Genomic DNA, 23,502 nt, shown 5'->3' with positions numbered 1-23,502 from the left:
AGTGCATCGATGATGTCGTCCCCACAGTGACCGTACGTACATACCCCAACCAGAAGCCATGGATTACAGGAAACATCCGCACTGAGCTAAAGGGTAGAGCTGCCGCTTTCAAGGAGCGGGACTCTAACCCGGACGCTTATAAGAAATCCTGCTATGCCCTCCGACGAACCATCAAACAGGCAAAGAGTCAATACAGGACTAAGATTGAATCGTACTACACCGGCTCTGACGCTCGTCGGATGTGGCAGGGCTTGAAAACTATTACAGACTACAAAAGGAAGCACAGCCGCGAGCTGCCCAGTGACACAAGACTTCCAGACGAGCTATACCACTTCTATGCTCGCTTCGAGGCAAGCAACACTGAAGCATGCATGAGAGCACCAGCTTTTCCGGATGACTATGTGATCACGCCCTCCGTAGCCGATGTGAGTAAGACTTTTAAGCAGGTCAACATTCACAAGGCCGCAGGGCCAGACGGATTACCAGGACGTGTACTCCGAGCATGTGCTGACCAATTGGCAAGTGTCTTCACTGACATTTTCAACATGTCCCTGACTGAGTCTGTAATACCAACATGTTTCAAGCAGACCACCATAGTCCCCATGCCCAAGGACACTAAGATAACCTGCCTAAATGACTACCGACCCGTAGCACTGATGTCTGTAGCCATGAAGTGCTTTGAAAGGCTGGTCATGGCTCACATCAACACCATTATCCCAGAAACCCTAGACCCACTCCAATTTGCATACCGCCCCAACAGATCCACAGATGATGCAATCTCTATTGCACTCCACACTGCCCTTTCCCACCTGGACAAGAGGAACACCTACGTGAGAATGCTATTCATTGACTACAGCTCAGCATTCAACACCGTAGTGCCCTCAAAGCTCATCACTAAGCTAAGGATCCTGGGACTAAACACCTCCCTCTGCAACTGGATCCTGGACTTCCTGACGGGCCGCCCCCAGGTGGTAAGGGTAGGTAACAACACATCTGCCACACTGATCCTCAACACGGGGGCCCCTCAGGGGTGCGTGCTCAGTCCCCTCCTGTACTCCCTGTTCACCCATGACTGCATGGCCAGGCACGACTCCAACACCTTCATTAAGTTTGCCGACGACACAACAGTGGTAGGCCTGATCACCGACAACGATGAGACAGCCTATAGGGAGGAGGTCAGAGACCTGGCCGTGTGGTGCCAGCATAACAACCTCTCCCTCAACGTGAACAAGACAAAGGAGATGATTGTGGACTACAGGAAAAAAAAAGAGGACTGAGCACGCCCCCATTCTCATCGACGGGGCTGTAGTGGAACAGGTTGAGAGCTTCAAGTTCCTTGGTGTCCACATCACCAATGAACTATCATGGTCCAAACACACCAAGACAGTCGTGAAGAGGGCAAGACAAAGCCTATTCCCCCTCAGGAGACTGAAAAGATTTGGCATGGGTCCTCAGATCCTCAAAAAATTATACAGCTGCACCATCGAGAGCATCCTGACTGGTTGCATCACCGCCTGGTATGGCAACTGCTTGGCCTCTGACCGCAAGGTACTACAGAGGGTAGTGCGTACGGCCCAGTACATCACTGGGGCCAAGCTTCCTGCCATCCAGGACCTCTATACCAGGCGGTGTCAGAGGAAGGCCCTCAAAATTGTCAAAGACTCCAGCCACCCTAGTCATAGACTGTTCTCTCTGCTACCACACGGCAAGCGGTACCGGAGTGCCAAGTCTAGGTCCAAAAGACTTCTCAACAGCTTCTACCCCCAAGCCATAAGACTCCTGAACAGCTAATCATGGCTACCCAGACTATTTGCACTGCCCCCCCCACCCCCACCCCCATCTTTTTACGCTGCTGCTACTCTGTTAATTATTTATGCATAGTCACTTTAACTCTGCCCACATGTACATATTACTTCAACTACCTCAACTAGCCGGTGCCCCCGCACATTGACTCTGCACCGGTACCCCCCTGTATATATAGCCTCCCTACTGTTATTTTATTTTACTTCTGCTCTTTTTTTCTCAACACTTTTTTGTTGTTGTTTTATTTTACTTTTTTATTAAAAATAAATGCACTGTTGGTTAAGGGCTGTAAGTAAGCATTTCACTGTAATGTCTGCACCTGTTGTATTCTGCGCATGTGGCCAATAAAATTTGATTTGATTTGATTTGATTTAGGTAGGCATGCTGTACCCTGTCGGGACATGGGTACAATAATTTTGTTTCAAGGCTTTCAATAGAGAGATATTCCTAAAGACCGGAGAAGACAGACTGAAAATAAATCAGGATTACGTTCTCAACTCACAAATCCCTTTCTTTTACAAACTTAGGCTATATGAATATGGTTTGTCAATGTCAGTGGAGAAATGCTCATCAAGAGGTTTTGATGGGCTAGGCTATGTCTTTTCATCATGAGTAATGTCAAATATTATTGCTACAAGAGCATGTTTAATTGCTTGAAATGTTTGCTTTCCTCCTGTAATTCCCATTTACTCATATACACTGCAAATGTCTTCAATAGGGACAGCTCATACGTAACCACTTAAAATGTACACTATGTTACACTATGATTGAATCATGTATTCCACTAGAACTAGATAACTTTATGAGTGGTGTCAACTAAGATACATGGAAGTCTGTATATAGGGGGATGAGGGAACAGCACAAGTTCCTTTATTTTGTTCTAAATGTAACAAGAAACATCTACAGTCATTCTTTATGGTATGGATTTGCTGTAAGGTGTGCCGGTTGTATGTTTTGAGCTTTTAGAATTCTTGGATTTCCTGTGTTGTGTTTTTGTGTTTATTGATCTGTTTGCCTGGGAATCGATGGTGGGTGTGGTGTTTTCCATGGTTATCAGACTGTAATCAGTCAACTGCAGGAAAACCATCACTTTTTGTTACGCGTGACATTCCAAAGGTTACTCTGTGCATTAATGCGATCATGCATTCAATAAAAAGCGGGCATTTTTGGAGTCATGATGCATTACATTAGAGGAATGGTATAAAGGCATCACAGAAAGCCATTAGACACCTCAACACATTTTTCAAGTGATGAGCCTGAGACTATTATCCTGTTTCTTGTCCTTCTTTACTCTGCTCTCTTGCTTTTCGAAGCTGTTGATGTGAGCTGTCCATTTCAATCCTTTTTCATCATCTGCAGACAGAGGCCCTTGGAGCTGATACCAGCATGGCTCCACAATAAACTGTGTGCTATGTTTTAACGGTCTGCCTCGGAGGCATGTGGGCAGACACGCGGTGTGCATGTAGATGAGCCCCAGTCTAGAAGATTGCTTTTTTTACTGCCTCCCAATCAAGAGCTTACCTCTCGCATTACAATACTCTCCCACAGCCATTGTTGCTGTATGATGTGCTAAGATACAGAGGAGTTAAAGAATAGGGGAGGGAAATAAAAAGCATGGAGCGACCGCACAGAGGCAGTTGATTGATTAATGAGGATGTTAGCTCACGTGTGAGAAGTGCGCAGCAACCAGATTGATATTTTAAAGCCATTCACATTGAGTTCTGCTGCTGATCCAGCAGGGCTGTGGGGTCCAAGTCCCCTGGATTCTGCATTAAAAACATTGACCTGTGACATTACTTCTTGCCAACGCGGCACTGCTTTCATGACTGTGATGTCCTTCGACCCCCTTGTTGTTGGTCCTGTTGACCCCGTTATTTATTGATTATTTATATTTTTCTCAAATTGTTCTCTGTTATTTTGAGGTGTGCTGTTGTTAAGGCCTTCGGCAGCGAGGCTGAAAATACACTACATGGCCAAAAGAAGCCCTTCAAATTAGTGGATTCGGCTATTTAAGCCACACTCGTTGCTGACAGGTGTATAAAATCTAGGTGTATAAAAGCCATGCAATCTCCATAAACAAACATTGGCAGTAGAATGGCCCGTACTGAAGATCTCAGTGACTTTCAACGTGGCACCTTTCCAACAAGTTTGTCAAATTTATGCCCTGCTAGAGCTGCCCCGGTCAACTGAACTGTAAGTGCTGTTATTGTGAAGTGGAAATGTCTAGGAGCAACAAAAGCTGAGCCACAAAGTGGTAGGCCACACAAGCTCACAGAGTGATGTAGCGCGTAAAAATCTTCTTTCCTCGGTTGCAACACTCACTACCAAGTTCCAAACTGCCTCTGGAAGCAACGTCAGCACAAGAACTGTTCATCGGGAGCTTCAGGAAATGGGTTTCCATGGTCGAGCAGCCACACACAAGCCTAAGATCACCATGCACAATGCCAAGCGTCGGCTGGAGTAGTGTAAAACTCGCCGCCATTGGACTCAGTTGAAACGTGTTCTCCGGAGTGATGAATCACGCTTCACCATCTGGCAGTCCGATGGACGAATCCGGATTTGGCGGATGCCAGGAGAACGGTACCTGCCCGACTGCATAGTGCCAACTGTTAAGTTTGGTGGAGGAGGAATAATGGTCTGGGGCTGTTTTTCATGGTTCGGGCTAGGCCCCTTAGTTCCAGTGAAGGGAAATCTTAACGCTACAGCATACATTCTAAATGATTCTGTGCTTCCAACTTTGTGGCAACAGTTTGGGGAAGGCCCTTTCCTGTTTCAGCATGACAATGCCCCCGTGCACAAAGCGAGGTCCATACAGAAATTGTTTGTTGAGATCGGTGTGGAAAACTTGACTGGCCTGCACAGAACCCTGACCTCAACCCCATCGAACACCTTTGGGATGAATTGGAACGCCGACTGCGAGCCAGGCCTAATCGCCCAACATCAGTGCCCGACCTCACTAATGCTATTGTGGTTGAATGCAGCAATGTTCCAACATCTAGTAGAAAGCCTTCCCAGAAAAGTGGAGGCTGTTATAGCAGCAAAGGGGGGACCAACTCCATATTAATGCCCATGATTTTGGAATGAGATGTTCGACGAGCAGGTGTCTACATACTTTTGACCATGTAGTGTATGCTCTGCCAACAGCGCTGGACATTCATTAACCTCCCCCTCTCCATCAGCACGGCCCTGACGCATCACCCCGCTGAGTGTCACAAGCAATAAAGCCGCGCCACTTTCATTTTTTAATTTGGGCTGCTGTTGATGTTTGAACAGCTGCAGGATGGAAGGACATATCTATCATCTTCCGCCTCAGAATGGCACAGTTACTATCACAGGAAACCCCTGATGCTTTTATTTATTTGGTCTTTTCTCAGATCTGCATATTCATGTGCGTACTAGAGAGATGCAAGAGCACCTGCTGGGGTGGGCTCTATGAGATGTCCAGCACTGTTATTTATAGCCAGGATCCTGGGATCCTGGGTTCACTCTCCGATGTTGGCGCTTCCCATCTAGACAGTAATGCATTATTAATCTCAAAATGACTCATATATTTCCCCATGGCTCTTGGCAGTGTTCCAGGCTTGACCAAGGGCTGTTTTGTAATTTTTGCAGATCGAGCAAAAAGCAAAATAACATATTTACTTTCAGTCTTGATATTATTCGCATGCTCGACTGAAACACTGCCGGTGGCTACATTTACAGTGGGGAAAAAAGTATTTAGTCAGCCACCAATTGTGCAAGTTCTCCCCACTTAAAAAGATGAGAGAGGCCTGTAATTTTCATCATAGGTACACGTCAACTATGACAGACAAAATGAGGAAAAAAATTCCAGAAAATCACATTGTAGGATTTTTAATGAATTTATTTGCAAATTATGGTGGAAAATAAGTATTTGGTCAATAACAAAAGTTTCTCAATACTTTGTTATATACCCTTTGTTGGCAATGACACAGGTCAAACGTTTTCTGTAAGTCTTCACAAGGTTTTCACACACTGTTGCTGGTATTTTGGCCCTTTCCTCCATGCAGATCTCCTCTAGAGCAGTGATGTTTTGGGGCTGTCGCTGGGCAACACGGACTTTCAACTCCCTCCAAAGATTTTCTATGGGGTTGAGATCTGGAGACTGGCTAGGCCACTCCAGGACCTTGAAATGCTTCTTTTACGAAGCCACTCCTTTGTTGCCCGGGCGGTGTGTTTGGGATCATTGTCATGCTGAAAGACCCAGCCACGTTTCATCTTCAATGCCCTTGCTGATGGAAGGAGGTTTTCACTCAAAATCTCACTATACATGGCCCATTCATTCTTTCCTTTACACGGATCAGTCGTCCTGGTCCCTTTGCAGAAAAACAGCCCCAAAGCATGATGTTCCCACCCCCATGCTTCACAGTAGGTATGGTGTTCTTTGGATGCCACTCAGCATTCTTTGTCCTCCAAACACGACGAGTTGAGTTTTTACCAAAAAGTTCTATTTTGGTTTCATCTGACCATATGACAGTCTCCCAATCCTCTTCTGGATCATCCAAATGCACTCTAGCAAACTTCAGACGGGCCTGGACATGTACTGGCTTAAGCAGGGGGACACGTCTTGCACTGCAGGATTTGAGTCCCTGGCGGCATAGTGTGTTACTGATGGTAGGCTTTGTTACTTTGGTCCCAGCTCTCTGCAGGTCATTCACTAGGTCCCCCCGTGTGGTTCTGGGATTTTTGCTCACCGTTCTTGTGATCATTTTGACCCCACGGGGTGAGATCTTGCGTGGAGCCCCAGATCGAGGGAGATTATCAGTGGTCTTGTATGTCTTCCATTTCCTAATAATTGCTCCCACAGTTGATTTCTTCAAACCCAGCTGCTTACCTATTGCAGATTCCGTCTTCCCAGCCTGGTGCAGGTCTACAATTTTGGTTCTGGTGTCCTTTGACAGCTCTTTGGTCTTGGCCATAGTGGAGTTTGGAGTGTGACTGTTTGAGGTTGTGGACAGGTGTCTTTTATACTGATAACAAGTTCAAACAGGTGCCATTAATACAGGTAACGAGTGGAGGACAGAGGAGCCTCTTAAAGAAGAAGTTACAGGTCTGTGAGAGCCAGAAATCTTGCTTGTTTGTAGGTGACCAAATACTTATTTTCCACCATAATTTGCAAATAAATTCATTAAAAATCCTACAATGTGATTTTCTGGATTTTTTTCCCTCATTTTGTCTGTCATAGTTGACGTTTACCTGTGATGAAAATTACAGGCCTCTCTCATCTTTTTAAGTGGGAGAACTTGCACAATTGGTGGCTGACTAAATACTTTTTTCCCCCACTGTAAAATACTCAACCCACACACCCAACACCAGACATAGAGATAGCAAGACCAGATTGGTTCTCTGCAATGCACATCTGTCTCCTCACAATATCATTGGTTTCTGGCCCAAAGGTCACTGGGATTTGAAGTTCAAACTGTAAGATGAAGCAAACATGGTGGATAAATGAAGATAGTTCCTGTGGCTCTTCCATAGCCTAGCAGTTAAGAGCGTTAGGCTAGTAACCGGAAGGTTGCTGGTTTGAATCCCCGAGCCGACTAGGTGAGAAATCTGTCTGTGTCCTTGAATAAGGCACTTAACCCTAGTTGCTCTGGATAAGAGTAGCTGCTAAAATGTAATGTGATAGCAGCTGGTTCTGGTCTATTGACTTCCGTTGATCCGAAAAGAAACTGTAAGTGGGGTGTCTTGCTTCCTCTTCCGTCTCTGGATGAAGGTTTAAATGTAGACAGAGCAGTGGGAGAGAAGGTAAAGCCTAAAAATGCTGAACAGCTCCATTGTGTCACCTTCAAGTGGGCATAGGAACTCACTGTGTGGTTATAGACTGATGATCAGACTAGTCACCATACATACTCTAACCAGAGCAATGGAAACCATCCCCAAAAGAGTGATTCTCTGTCAGGGAATGGCTTCATCGTGAGAGTGGTTAAAAATAACCCAGGACACCATTAGCTGATGCTTTTCAGCTTGTGTGTGTGCAAAGCTCTGTGATGGTATATTTCAGCCTTCCTGTCTAGGTGTTCATTGTAATCACACCACCCTGTCTCTGCTCCAGTGAAAAAATAGACAGACAAATAAACATGTCTCAGCACAGAAACGAGATTCCAATCTGGGAGAAATTTGGGCCCTCTGAAGATTTCATTGGAATGTAATGTGCCACAGAATATAAATGGAAAGTGTGAACATGTCTGATTAAGCTCAGCATAAACTGTGTAATAGGCTGACAGATAGGCTAGAGATCATTCGCTCAGGTACCATTACAGTGGCTTCCAGTGAATTCACGAGTAGGAGGTGGCCACGTTTCTCAAGCTCAAATAATTGATAAGGCTACTCAGAACACTCTTTTGCATTTTATTAGACTGCTATCTAAATAACATTTGCATGTTATTTATGTATATTACCCTCTTTTCTGAAGCTCTGTGTCAGCTCCATATACTTAAATAGAAATGTATTCCACCATTCAGCATGTCTCCTTTGAAAAATGTGCCAATTAATGCAAATATTATGTTTCTTCCTAGATAGTCCATTTTTAGAACCGAAAAGTCATAGATCTACATTTTGTCATATAAACATAAATGTAACATCAAATTGATTGAGTCGTGACCTATGTCTTTGTCCAGTAAATTTCCCTTAGGCCTAAATGTACAATCTGTAGTTTCATTTCTGGTATAGAAAGAAACTATTGATCTGGTAGGACAGAGGAAGAGGGTTTTTGCATGAGCTAAAAGTGATCCTCTATTGTTTTCACATTATAGTCTATTTCCACTTGTGTCAGTACATTCTATGAATTTTATATGGTTTGCACAGTTTAGTCCACTCCTGTTCTTCTTTTCTGTTTTTTAGCCCAAAGTAGTGTTTAGATGCAACTTTGCTTATTTAAGGACTTGCGCCTGGAAAATACCCCCAATTAGTGGGGGAATAATAGTAATGAAACCGTTTAATTACATTAACATAATGCCTTCTAACAATCATTATGTCCACCAAGTCATGATAATAAAGCAATTACTTTTTCTAACTTTTTTATTTATTTAAAATGTTAACCCCTTTATTACAGTCTTGTCCCATCGCTGCCACTCCCGTACAGACTCGGGAGAGGCGAAGGTCGAGAGCCATGCGTCCTCCGAAAAACAACCCAACCGCACTGCTTCTTGACACAATGCCCGCTTAACCCGGAAGCCAGCCGCACCATTGTGTCGGAGGAAACACTGTACACCTGGCGACCGTGTCAGTGTGCACTGCGCCCAGCCCGCCACAGGAGTCGCTAGTGCGCGATGGGACAAAACATCCCTGCCGGCCAAACCCTCCCCTAACCTGGACAACGCTGGGCCAATTGTGCGCCGCCCCATGGGTCTCCCGGTCGCGGCCGGCTGCGACAGAGCCTAGACTCGAACCAGGATCTCTAGTGGCACAGCTAGCGCTGCGATGCAGTGCCTTATACCACTGCGCCACTTGGGAGGCCCAGCAATTACTTTTTTGTGAGCGCAATTAGCCTCACACCTTTTTGATGCTATAATTTCAACACATACAGTACATGTAGATGGATATTTTCAGTGACTTGGCCTGTGGAGAAGTTGGACGTAGAGAGAGGTTGTCAGAGAACAGCCAGTCAGTTTAAAGATGTTATGGTGTAGTGACATTCAAGAGACAAATTGGTTTTTCTGTTTGCGTGAATATTTGTGTTGTTTTGCACACTTTTAGGAACAGAGGTGGTTTAAATGGAGAGAATGAGGTGGTGTGAAGGACGGAGGGAGAGAGGGAGGAATGAGAAAGAGGGATTGGTTTTCATGCCTGGTAGTCAGCGGGCCTGTAAATCTCCCAGGAGCGGTCCGGAAGACAGCCGAAAGTTGATAGTCATCCATCACTTCTGACAATTCCAGCGCTCTGGAGTGGCTTGATGGGGGACCCCGAGCAAAATCGCTGCAAGAGTTAGGCCTAGAGAGAACTGCTAGACTAAGCAAATGAACTCTGCCATGTTTAAAGCAGGAGGAACATCAGTTGGCTCTGAATTAGGTTAGCAGGAGACTGGTGTCTGTACAGGCTGTCATTAGTTCTAGCCTGGCCATATGAAGTGAGTGATCCTGTAGGACTAGCAACTCTTCTAAATCATACAGGAGGGAATCGTAGAGGGAAAATGCTTCAGTGGGAGAAAAAAATTAGCCAGGTCTCCTCAAGAGACCAGAGATTGTGCTTAATATTTAGAGCACAGGCATTTCTCTTGCTAAGGTGAATATATTAAAATAATGGGCTGTCAGTATGCATCGCTCTGCTCTTGTGTGGATAGTGGAGAAGGCACATGTTTGACAGGGGAGGGTTGCGTGAGCACAGAGATACAGTACTTTGTGGTGCACGGACATCAATATTCCTCATATTTATCTGGTTGTGGGTTTATCCATCTGAAAATTCAGCAGGAAAGAAATGAAGACCAGGCTAATAAAGAGAGCTGCGTGTTCACAGCATGCACCAAAGCTCACTGTGTCTTATTGCCTGGGAGCTGTCAACACTGTCAATTAAACTGGAGGCAGTGGAGTCTTTTCATATCTAAAGGAGTGTGGCAAGCTGACCATGAAAACACACACACACAAACACAATCAATTGAACAAATAAAAAGTATGCATACATAATAACACTGTATATAAGTATCTACTATAGCCTACATATGGCATACATAAAGCTGCAATATGTCACTTTTGGGGCGACCCGACCAAATTCACATAGAAATGTGAGTTAAAGATCTGTCATTCTCATTGAAATCAAGTCTAAGAAGCGGTAGATCGGTTCTATGTGCATTATTTCTATGCTTCCCATTCTTAAGTTTAGTTTTTGCGTCTTACTTTCGGTTTTGTACACCAGCTTCAAACAAGCTGAAAATGCAATATTTTGGGTTATTGAAAATATATTTCACAGCGGTTTAGATGGTACAATGTTTCTCCAAAAAATTGCTTGTTTTGTCACGTATACTGAAATTACTATTAGAATTTTTGCAACCAATAAATGGCGGAGCAATTTCTACATAAGGCACCTTTAATTACCGGTATATGCAGAATATTAGCAAAGGTCATCGAAATTGTTAAAATGTTTTAAAAACAATTCTAATAAATGCAACAGTTGGACAATGGATGAAATTACTTCAAACTTTTAGAATTATTATAATCCATCAGATATTGACTGAATTATAGCACATACAAATTTTTACTGGCACGGACAAATAATGAATGGAGTTCAGTGATTTTGGTGGAAATTCAGGTATTCAATTTATTCTCAAATTTCACTTATTCATTTTTTAGAATGCACTTATATATAAATGTTCTTATTGTATCAGGTATGCAAAAAAAGTAAGTTTTGTGTTCAAATTAAGACAATTATATGTGCTGAATTTGCACAAATACACTGGGTGTATTTGCACATATGAATAAATTAACATAAAGGGGAGGAACAGGGATGAAACCACCAAACACTTGCTCTGTTTACCATACCTGTGCTCACCTGTGCTGTCTAGACTGCCTCATTAATTACTGTTGTTGTCACGTTCCCTTGCATAATTCAACAAGTGTGTTAATGGCAGGATACCCTCGGATTAAAAATCAACACGCTTGGCTCTAGATTACACCTATCTAAACATACTTTACATTGTTTGCGAGATCAGACATAATATCACTATAATCTGAGTGTTCATTTTCAGAGATTGCTTTCATTTCAGCTCATCTAATTTTTCAACTGCATTAAATTATAAAGAAATTCAATTCCACAAAAAATGAACACCCATCAAAATAAAGTTATCTTTCTTCTCTTTCTTGTGATGTAAGCATTGAGACGGTGCACTAAATCCCTGACGAAGCTTTAGCGTTCTTATTGTTTCAACGGAAAGCCAATGTATCTCACTGAGCCCATCTCAGCCATTACCGGGGTGTGTTTGACAGGTCATTACAAACATTTCCGCGGTCGTAACGTTAACCGGAAAAAACGACAGGCACAAGCCAAGAGTATGAAAAAGTTACAGGAGTAAAATGGAAGCAGTCAATCCAGCGACATTTAAGTGACAAGTGGATTTTGCACCCGTCAAACACAGGAAATAGATGGCTGAAAAAGACAAATCCTCAGCTGGGCGAGGCATGCGCGTTGCTAAGTATATATGCTTAAAAATGCACGCATAGTGCAGTAGCGCAGTCTGTTATACACAGTAATTTAGCAGTTTTATTTTATTATTGCCTCAGCTGTAGAAATGTCCTCAATAGGTTAATGGAATGCTTTTCGAACTCAGAGAGTATTATTGACTCTCTTTGTCTGACCTCCTACATTGTCTGGAGGATATTGCACTTCACTGTCAGTCACTCAAAGGAAAGGCCAATTAAACGTATTTAAATCGTACATTGCCATACAATGGACTACTTCCTGGTTCTCCGGTGGAATAATAGAGACCGATACGAATGTAAATGCCTATCCAAACAAAAGGTCCTGTGGCTGCTTTAAAGGATTGTCACCATTTCCTGCAATCTGATTGCTCTGAAACAATTCTTTTTAATACATATTTTTGGGGGAGGGAGAAGGAAATGAAAAGCTGACATTTAAAGGCTGCCCAGCAGGTCTTCAGATCAATAAGTAGGTATCTGAGACTTCACTACTTTATTTTCCAGAGGACATTTCAAAACAATACAAAACCTCAAAAAACAGCATCCTTTTTTTTGTTTTGTCCATATGAGGCTCAGGTGGCGACAAGAAGACAACAGGAGATTCCCGACATTGGAATAGTTTTAACCTGAGGTCAGTGTCTCCTCTACAGGCCGCCATTCTGAGCTGACATTGGCTGCTTGTGAGCAACCTGTCAGGTCTTCCATAGCCAACCCTGTACCTCTGCATCTTGAACTCATGGCCACTTTATGGCCAAGCAGCTTTTCGCAACAAGTGTGATGAAGGGAGGTTAACCACAGGTCATGATTGTGTGGCATTAGACAGGGCTTTCACCACTGGGGCCAATGGAGTAATGCCTTGGGATTGCAGTGATCTGACTGTGTGAATCCACAAAGGCATACTCCACAACACTAAAAGTGTGAAATGAAACCCTTTGCCGTATCTTTAGTTTGTTGGTCTAGTCCTATGTTTTATTGGGAGGGACTGTGGCTGGCGCCCTTGCTTTTCCCCTCTGTATTCCTGTCTGCCGTGGCATCAGGGCTGTGTCAGTCACTGTGAATCTGTTGGCCTGGTTGTGATGCTTTGCCAGCGATCTAGTGATCAAAGCCTGCTGGAGAGGAACAGGTAGGCTGCCATGAAAAATAAGCCTGGGTGTCTGTGATGGCTGAGGGGCTCTCTGCTGTGTACTGTGAGCCAGACAGACACCGCTCCACTAGTTCTACAGTCCAGTCTGTGTTCCACAGAGGGCAATGGGTCACTTCCTGTTCATTCCCTGTATCCTGCTTAGTACCCATGACCCTCTGCTGATTCTCAATGTAAACAAAAGTGTCTACCATTCAACTCTGAATCATGTACCATGATTTCTCAACTTGCACTTCTAGCTAGCTAGTTCACGTTGTTGTTTTTCCCCAGAATTTGTTCCATGGGTAGAGGGATTGCATTGTCCAGATAGGCTACCACCCCATTTAGAATAGTCTCTTTAATATTTCAGTGTTTTTTTCCCAGGATCGATGGGAATCAAAAGACAACATTTGCCCCCGAACCGCGTTTGACATGGAGCTATTTTAGTGTGGAGCCTGCCATGGTCTGGGTTATCTGTGCCTGAGAGCTCTTGAGTGCCGTGTCTCTGTAGAAGTCAGTGGGGAGGTGAGGGCCACACACCCTTTACATGAACTATCCTGCTGCCTGTCTCTGCTGCTTACAGTCAACACATTGGAGCTAGATCAAAACATTCACAAATGTAAGAGATGGTACTCAAAGTAGAATTTCTGGTTTTCTATTAATTTTACATTATTTCACCAGAATGGATACATAGTGGTTACATGGTGCTTGTATGATGTGTGCTGCAGGGTGACACTGAGACACCTGGTTTGGCCTTCACTCTGGCAGTGACTGGACATAGGGGGTTTGACATGCTTCATTGAGATGACAGCTCAGACAGCCTGGATGTTAATCTGTTCTAACTGTTCTATGTGTAATTACATTTCCAGGACAGCGCTCCCCGCACACGCACATAGGGAGACAGGTGCCCAAATTGGTCCTGGGTGTAGGTAGAGTTATAACGAGAGCACCCAACCACCAGCCTGCGTGCGTGTGATGAGGGGGCTCCAGGCGGCGTGGCCCAGACAAACCATTTAAGATAAAAAGACTCTCCAATTTACCTCCTCACTTGTCCTCACCTCAAACTAATCCCCCAATTTGCCTCCATGATGATGCTGTTGGTAGTGTGCTGACGGTTGCTGGAGAGCCACTGCTCATGGTAGCTAACACAGCTAACACATCCAGAAGTGAGCAGCAGCAGCAGTAGCAGCAGTGTTGGATGTGGAAAGGTGAATGTGTGCATAAGCACAGACAGGAATTCAGGAAAGGAAAGGGAAAGGGGGGGCTAGTGATGACGTGCCATTATAAAGGACAGGGACACATATGAGTTATGATGCCGTGTAGGGTACATGTGAGAGGCTTGGTGTCAGGGAAGTGGACGATGAATGATGAAATTGGAAGCTGAATGATGACCCCTCGGGTGTAGATCTGTCACACTCATGCCACTTCTGTTCCCAGTTAAAGCCCCCATGCAGTCTTTTTAATTAAATTTTTAAATCATCACTTTATGTCTAATAAATCACTGTTTGTTATTATTTTTTGAATATAACTTTTTTTTAATCATTTATTTCCCTGAGCCTCCTTGGGCCCCTGAAATGCTCAGTCTGATCGTGTGGGCGTTAGGAAACAAATTTGAATATGAAATTAGATATTTACATACACAGCACAGCCCTGATTAGCTGATAGGATGGTCTAGAGCCCACCCCCTTACCCCTTCAAAAAAAAATAAGCACATGGTATTCAACCTGTCAGTTGGAGCTGGAGTTGGACCCTGAAAGCGACGAACTTCCACAAGTTTGTAGGCTACTTTGTCTGGTCATCAAAATGTACTATATCATTGTTGTACAATTTTCAATAGGTCACCAGAAGATGCAGGACCAGAACAGCCTGTTTTTCATGGTGGACCGACCATCCTGGCCTATATCCTGCAGATTATCTACAGGGCAGACTGTGGTATAATCTTCAGTATCATCCCAAAGTCTATTTAATAGTTTTACTAAATAGACATTGTGATGATACTGGAGATTATAACTTATTAAACATTTTCTAATGTGTAAACACTCTTGAATTACACATTTTGGAATGTTTTCTGCTGTTGAAAGTAAATAAAGAAACCAGACTGCAATGAAAGTTTGTTGTCATTCTTCAAATATTATCTCATCAGTTATTTACATAACATAATAAACTGATCATAAACAAGGTTATAATGAAAGTCTGAATCATGGCTTGTAAGTATCTTATCAAGTTATTGTTGTACATGTGTGCAAGCTCTGTAAGGTGTTCCTGTGAGAGGAAAACAGATCATGGTGAAAGTAAGATGGTGTTAGCTAAACATAATCATATAGGAGGTATAGCGCAGTGGTCTAAGGCTGTGCCACTAGAGATCCTGGTTCGAATCCAAGCTCTGTCATAGCCGGCCGCGACCGGGAGACCCATAGGGCGGCGCACAATTGGCCCAGCGTCATCCAGGGTAGGGGAGGGAATGGCCGGCAGGGATGTAGCTCAGTTGGTAGAGCATGGCGTTTGCAACGCCAAGGTTGTGGGTTCGATTCCCACAGGGGGCCAGTATGAAAAATTTAAAAATAATGTATGCACTCACTAACTGTAAGTCGCTCTGGATAAGAGCGTCTGCTAAATTACTAAAATGTAAACAGAGTAGTCATCGATTGTATAAAGTAAAAAAAAACTAGTGGTTGTATTTACATTGTCATCACCAGCTTTCTCCAACACTGACATTACTATACACAACTATAATTTCATCCTGTGACAGGAAAGGTGGAGGAGTTAGTATTTCACACTTATTGGCAGAATCTGTTGTGATATGTGATGGTTGGGGTGAACATCTACCGGAGAATAGATCTCCAAGAGGATAGTTGGTGATGACTGCCCCTACACACACTACAAATGGGTTTTAAAATAGTCATACACTCAATCACAGAGAGACCCGTAGACCCTACCCATTGACAAGTCCTATTAAGCAGTTATAGGGCATGGTTCAACCACTACACTCTCAGAAAAAAAGTAATTTATAGAACTTTTGTCCCCATAACAGAACATTCTTGGATCTATATAGTACTCTTTTTCAGTACATGTAGTGGTTAAACCATGCCCTTTCAAATCAAATCAAATCAAATGTTATATGTCACATGCGCCGAATACAACAGCTTTGACGCTTTGCCTGTTTGATGGTTCATTGGAAGGGCGTAGCGGGATTTCTTGTAAGCGTCCGGATTAATGTCCCATTCCTTGAAAGCGGCAGCTCTAGCCTTTAGCTCAGTGTGGATGTTGCCTGTAATCCATGGCTTCTGGTTGGGATATGTACGTACGGTCACTGTGGGGCCGACATCGTCGATGCACTTATTAATGAAGCCAGTGACTGATGAGGTATACTCCTCAATGCCATCAGATGAATCCCGGAACATATTCCAGTCTGTGCTACCGAAACAGTCCTGTAGCTTAGCATCCACTTCATCGGGCCACTTCCGTATTGAGCGCGTCATTGGTACTTCCTGTTTGAGTTTTTGCTTGTAAGCAGGAATCAGCAGGATAGAGTTATGGTCAGATTTGCCAAATGGAGGGTGAGAGAGCTTTGTACGCATCTCTGTGTGTGGAGTAAAGGTTAGTTTTTTTCAGTTTTCCTGCATTAAAGCCCCCGGCCACTGGGAGCGCCGCCTCTGGATGAGCATTTTCTTGTTTGCTTATGGGCTTATACAGTTTGTTGAGTGTGGTCTTAGTGCCAGCATCAGTTTGTGGTGGTAAATAGACAGCTACTAAGAATATTGATGAAAACTCTCTTGGTAAATAGTATGGTCTACAGCTTATAATGAGGTATTCTAACTCAGGCGAACAAAACCTTGAGGCTTCCTTAATATTAGAGATTGCACATCAGCTGTTGTTAACAAAGAGACACACACCACCCCCCCTGATCATACCGGAGGCTGCTGTTCTGTCTTGCCGATGCACGGAAAACCCAGTTAACTGTATATGATCCATGTCCTTGTTCAGCCACGACTCAGTGAAACATAGGATATTACAGTTTTTAATGTCCCGTTGATAGGATAGTCTTGAACGGCGCTCATCCAGTTTGACAGACTTAGTAGGACTTGTCAATGGACAGGGGAGTGGCTGTATGACCAATAGAATACATGGGTAGTCATTACAGGTATCTGGCCTATAGGAGCTTTGTCAGTTGGTGCTGGGGCTATCTGGGCCGTAGGAACTGAGTGGTGCTGCAGCCTGAGTAGTCATTCACATTTACCAGGAGTTCCGGGATGCCCAGGGAACCCATCCTGGATGGATTTGGGAACTTGTCTGCAGAAAGAAATGGACAGACAAACAAAATATGCCCTGTAATACAACAAAACCACTTTCATATCCATACCATAATTTGCTAGATTGAAACTGAATATTCACTGCCTTACATCTTATTTTCTGTTTATAGAATGTGGTGACATCATTTCGTTTTTATTGGTAAGTGGTAACCCAATCAACAGCTAAAGTTTACTTTTTTATTTGGGGCTATGACAGTCTATTACAAATCAGCCTGACTGTACTTTGACAGTATGTCAATCTGAAGGAAGTATGGTTTGAAGTCACTGAAATGATTCAGAAAGGTATTGGAAAGTGATCAGAAGATCACCAGGCAATAATTTTCTGTGTAGAAAATAACATAATTGACATTGCTTTCAGTGATGTGATGCTCCCCCCCCAGTCTGATTATGCCTGGTCCTGTCCACTCTCTGTTCTAATGAGTCCTGCGCAGCTTGTGTGCATCAGATTCGTGTTCCTGATAGTTTATAGCTCCAACCGTTCAAAAGTTAGAGACATATTTGCAGGAGAAAAACAGAAAGCACTCTGTTTATCACAACCGTATTTAGGCTATCGGAGGTTAGCCCTAGGTTGGGGAGTTAGCTAGTAAGGATACTGACGTGACATACAGTACATTAACATTGCCTTTAGAAAGTATTGTTGTTGTTACAAAGTGGGATTAAAATGGATTTGTCATTTTTTGTGAACGACACAAAATACTCTAACATTTGTAAAAACAAAAGAAAATAAGAAAGAAAAGAAAAATATACTGAAGAAAAATATAAACGCAAGTGTTGGTCCAATGTTTCATGAGCTGAAATAAAAGATACCAGAAATTTTCCATACGCACAAAAAGCTTCTTTCTCACAAAATGTTGTGCACAAATTAGTTTACTTCCCTGTTAGTGAGCATTTCTCCTTTGCCAAGATAATCCATCCACCTGACAGGTGTGGGATATCAAGAAGCTGATTAAACGGCATGATCCCGAGTGGCGCAGCGGTCTAAGGCTGTGCCACTAGAGATCCTGGTTCGAATCCAGGCTCTGTCGTAGCCGGCCGCGACCGGGAGACCCATGGGGCGGCACGCAAATGACGCAGCGTCGTCCAGGGTAGGGGAGGGAATGGCCGGCAGGGATGTAGCTCAGTTGATAGAGCATGGCGTTTGCAACGCCAGGGTTGTGGGTTCGATTCCCACAGGGGGTATGAAAAAAAAATAATGTATGCACTAACTGTAAGTTGCTCTGGATAAGAGCATCTGCTAAATGACTCAAATGTAAAATGACGGCCGTGATTGGGAGTCCCATAGGGCAGCGCACAATTGGCCAAGCATTGTCCGGGTTTGGCCGGTGTAGGCCGTCATTGTAAATAAGAATTTGTTCTTAACTGACATTCCTAGTTAAGTAAAAAATAAACGAATTACACAGGTGCAGCTTGTGCTGGGGACAATAAAAGGCCACTTTAAAATGTGCAGTTTTGTCACACAACACAATGCCACAGATGTCTCAAGTTTTGAGGGAGCGTGCAATTGGCATGCTGACTGCAGGAATGTCCACCATTCTGATTGGCTGGGCCTGGTTCCCCAGTGGGTGGGCCTGGCTCCCAAGTGGGTGGCAGGGGTGCCCAGTCATGTGAAATACATAGATTAGGGCCTAATTTATTCATTTCAATTGACTTATTTCCTTATATGAACTATAACTCAGTAAAACCGTTGAAATTGTTGCATGTTGTGTTTATATTTCTGTTCAGTTGCTGGAGTTGCTTACCAAGACGACATGAAAGGTTCCTGAGTGGCCTAGTTCCAGTTTTGACTTAACGGCCTGAAAATCTATGGCAAGACTTGAAAAGGGCTGTCTAGCAATGATCAACAGCCAACTTGACAGAGCTTGAAGAATTATAAAAAGAATAATGTGCAAATACTGTACAATCCATGTGTGCAAAGCTCTTAGAGACTTACCCAGAAAGACTCACAACTGTAATCGCTACCAAAGGTGATTCTGTCTGTCTGTCTGTCTGTCTGTCTGTCTGTCTGTCTGTCTGTCTGTCTGTCTGTCTGTCTGTCTGTCTCTCTCTGCCTGCCTGCCTGCCTAATGTGTTGTGTTGGATTTGCCCCAAACATAACGCTTTGTACCCAGGACATAAAGTTAATTTCCTTGCCGCAGTTTTACTTTAGTGCCTTATTGCAAACAGGATGCATGTTTTGGAATATTTGTATTCTGTACAGGCTTCCTTTTTTTCACTCTGTCAATTAGGTTAGTATTGTGGAGTAACTACAATGTTGTTGATCCATCCTCAGTTTTCTCCTATCACAGCAAATAAACTCTGTAACTATTTTAAAGTCACCATTGGCCTCATGTTGAAATCCCTGAGCGGTTTCCTTCCTCTCCGGCAACTGAGTTAGGAAGGACGCCTGTATCTTTGTAGTGACTGGATGTATTGATACACCGTCCAAAGTATATTTAATAACTTGGAAAAACTGCCCTGATCTTTATGGTTGAATCTGTGTTTGAAATTCACTGCTCAACTGAGGGACCTTACATATAGTTGTATTTGTGGGGTACAGAGATGAGGTAGTCATTCAAAAATCATGTTAAACACTATTATTGCACACAGAGTGAGTCCATGCAACTTATTACGTGACTTGTTAAGCAAACCTTTACTTCTGAACTTATTTAGGCTTGCCATAACAAAGGGGTTGAATACTTATTGACTCAAGACATTACAGCTTTTCATAATTTATAACACATTCGAAAAACTTGATTCCACTCTGTCAATTAGGCTAGCATTGTGGCGTAACTACAATGTTGTTGACTAAAAGATCTGTCGTAGGCACATTTTTATCATTTTAATAATGATTTAGTCTTGTTATTGTAAAAATTACAAAAACAGCGGGCCATTTTAGTCAACTAAAAGCCCTTTCATTTTAGTCACATTTTAGTCAAGTCACATTTGTATTGCCTCATTAACCTATATTAAACAAACATACATCACATACATCCATGTGCACAAACATACTGTTCAAATAAACCTATCATTAAAATGATAGACTGATAATTTCTTTGTCAGTGGGCAAACATACAAAATCATCAGGGGATCAAATACTTTTTTCCCTCACTGTATATAATATGTTTCTAAACGCTTCTACATTATTGTGGATGCTACCATGATTACGAATAATCCTGAATGAATCGTGAATAATGATGAGTGAGAAAGTTACAGACGCACAAATATCATACCCCCCAAAAAATGCTAACCTCCCGTTATTGTAATGGTGAGAGGTTAGCATGTCTTCGGAGTATGATATTTGTGCATCTGTAACTTTCTTACTCATCATTATTCACGATTAATTCAGGTGTTTAGAAACATATAATATATATTTTTTGCGAAATCAGACTAATTGACTGTTCTGATGGAAGACAGTGCAAAGAATCAATCGCTGCCTTACAGCCAGCTACTCCACAATCTCTCTTGCTTTTGGCCGTGCATCACTAGCTACCTCTCCTGTGCATGTCAACATTTTGACCGGGCGGGATAGTAGGAGGGGATATGGAAATCAAAGATGAATTGTCATTGGTCTATTACAATCAGACCACCAGGTGACGTTATGCGGCGGACAAAAACACCTACAGTGCCTTGTCTTAACAGAAGTACAGAGACTGTTGTAGCCTGCCTGCCTTGGTGGAGTACAGAGCTCCATCTTGGAGTTAAAGAAGCTTGACAAATAGATTACAGGCATGAGACACAGCCACTAAATAAGACAATCTGAATTGGTGAAAAAGAAGAAAGAGGACCAATGTAAGTCAGAAAATGAGGATGTATTTGCCTGAGGAAAAGCCGAAAGTAGGCTGGCAACAGATGTGCAGGGCAGTAAAGTTTAATTGAAATGCCAGCAGCGATGGTCTTATCTCCACGGTACAGGAGCGTGCTGCCAGTCAGAACATCAGTTAAATGTCATTTTACCTAAGTCTGAATCAGCCTGCCACAATCCCTGCTCCTGTGATGGCAATGAGTGAGAGGGAGGGAGGGGGAGGCGGAGGGGGGGTTGTAATAGGATTTCAGTAGCACACAGTTCACTTCCACCACCTGGACTTAGTTGGTAATTTGATATGGTCCATCAATAGGATTCATTTACTGCACAGTGATAATAGTATTGTCATTTTTTATTTTATTTATTATTTATACATTTATTCATCTCTCCCCCTTCATATTTCTTCCCCTGATCCTAATCAGGATCCTGGTGTAGGAGGGGGGTCCCAGTGCATTTCCTGGGAGAGTAGGACATATCCCTCATCTAGTCATGAATGAATGTTTTAAAGCCAAGCTGGCCCCACGGTAGCCTGTCTGTTTCAGCATGATCATCTGCTAGGCCACCGTTTCACCACGATATCTGTTGACAGATATGTCTTTTCATCTCTACTTTATAATGTGTTGTGCTATCATGCTTTGAAGCACACTTTCTTATCTCTACTCAGGCATAATAATCAGTCATTATGTACGATTGACGGTGGTGTGTTGACATCATGAACTTTCCTCCGTTTCTCATTCATTGCTCCATTTCTGATATTTCACTTTCATAGCATCCCCATTTTGTTGTTCACAAATTCTTCCAATCTAATGGAATGTTCACATTTGTCTTTCAGAGGGTGATTTTCAACATTGTCAACTTCAGCAAGACCAAGAGCCTGTACAGGGATGGCATGTCTCCAGTGGTGAAGTCCACCAGCCGGCCTAAATGGTACAGTCACAGTTTAAAGAAAACAAAAACAAAGAACACTTCACTTCATGCGATACAAGGGACTGTCCTATCTTATGATGAAAGCTTAAACCCAAACATTAACAGATAGCTATATCCAGCAAAACTTGTCCAAACTGTCAGAATCAGAGTAATCTAACAGGTGCATAAAGGGGCTGTTTGATCACACTCAAACACATCTATACCAATGAAGTTGAGGGTAGATTTGTAGATGTTCTATTTGTCCAAAGTACTACTTGCTTGAGGATTATTTACTTGTGCTCTAATTTCTCTGCTACAATCTGTTCAACCTGTATGTCTTTAGTTTTCCAGACGTTAAAAATAGTGTTTGAAGTTGTGAGATTGGAGATCTTGCTAGAGATGTTCTGTTTCCATGACAGCGATGGCCTGGTAGCTAGAGGGACAGTGACAGGGATGCTGATTAGATAATTAGACCTGAGGCGAGAGCAGCTGCACACATAACACTTTGTCGTAGACGTGGACCTACATAGGTTTCATTTTCTCTTGTAACTGAAAACCTGTCCTCTGTGTCACACTGCTATGTGTCAAATGTAAGACCCCTTTAACAGCTATATTAAGTAGTTCCACAGACCTGCTTAGTCATATTTTACCTATTCATCTCTAACTCTCAATGTTACTTTATCTGTGATCATGTATAGTTTTGCAACATTCTTTTAAAATCCATTGATTTGTGGGTCGTTCCACGAAATGAGTGCCTTTTGCGAACTTTTGATTTTTTTAGTAGACGTGCACAAATACAGAATTTTAAAAGCCTTTTATATTAAATGAAGTGCCCTTTAATATATAGACCACATGGACATTCAATGAATCTGATTTTTTTTATATGAATGAAGACTTGCTTAAGTGCCAAAATTCAGCCTTTTGACATGGCCCCTGTGCGTCCTTTATGACTTCTAGGAAGATTTTAACCCACTTCAAATCAAATGTTATTGGTCACGTACACATATTTTGCAGATGTTATTGCAGGTGCAGGGAAATGCTTGTGTTTCTAGCTCCAACAGTGCAGTAATACCTAACAATACAAAACAATGCACACAAAAGAAAGGAATTAAGAAATATCAGGATGAGCAATGTCAGGGTCGGGAATATACAGTGAGGGAAAAAAGTATTTGATCCCCTGCTGATTTTGTACGTTTGCCCACTGACAAAGACATGATCAGTCTATAATTTTAATGGTAGGTTTATTTGAACAGTGAGAGACAGAATAAAAACAAAACAAAATCCAGAAAAACGCATGTCAAAAATGTTATAAATTGATTTGAATTTTAATGAGGGAAATAAGTATTTGACCCCTCTGCAAAACATGACTTAGTACTTGGTGGCAAAACCCTTGTTGGCAATCACAGAGGTCAGACGTTTCTTGTAGTTGGCCACCAG

The 23,502-nt window shown here is 42.8% G+C and overlaps 1 protein-coding gene across 1 annotated transcript in view; it reads left to right on the top strand.

The window, feature by feature from the left end:
- The window catches only part of LOC121540249 (cytosolic carboxypeptidase 6-like), a 499,145-nt gene that overhangs the window by 219,341 nt on the left and 256,302 nt on the right, over positions 1–23,502 (top strand). The window contains exon 4 of the mRNA XM_041848977.1: positions 21,992–22,086. Coding sequence (XP_041704911.1) covers positions 21,992–22,086 — 95 coding nt within the window. The remainder of the gene's footprint in view (positions 1–21,991; positions 22,087–23,502) is intronic.

The sequence above is a fragment of the Coregonus clupeaformis genome, chromosome 26 (assembly GCF_020615455.1).
Source record: "Coregonus clupeaformis isolate EN_2021a chromosome 26, ASM2061545v1, whole genome shotgun sequence".
Classification (NCBI taxonomy): Eukaryota; Metazoa; Chordata; class Actinopteri; order Salmoniformes; family Salmonidae; genus Coregonus; species Coregonus clupeaformis.
Note: the sequence above shows the minus strand (reverse complement) of the source record. Positions and strands in the feature narration are given on the sequence as shown.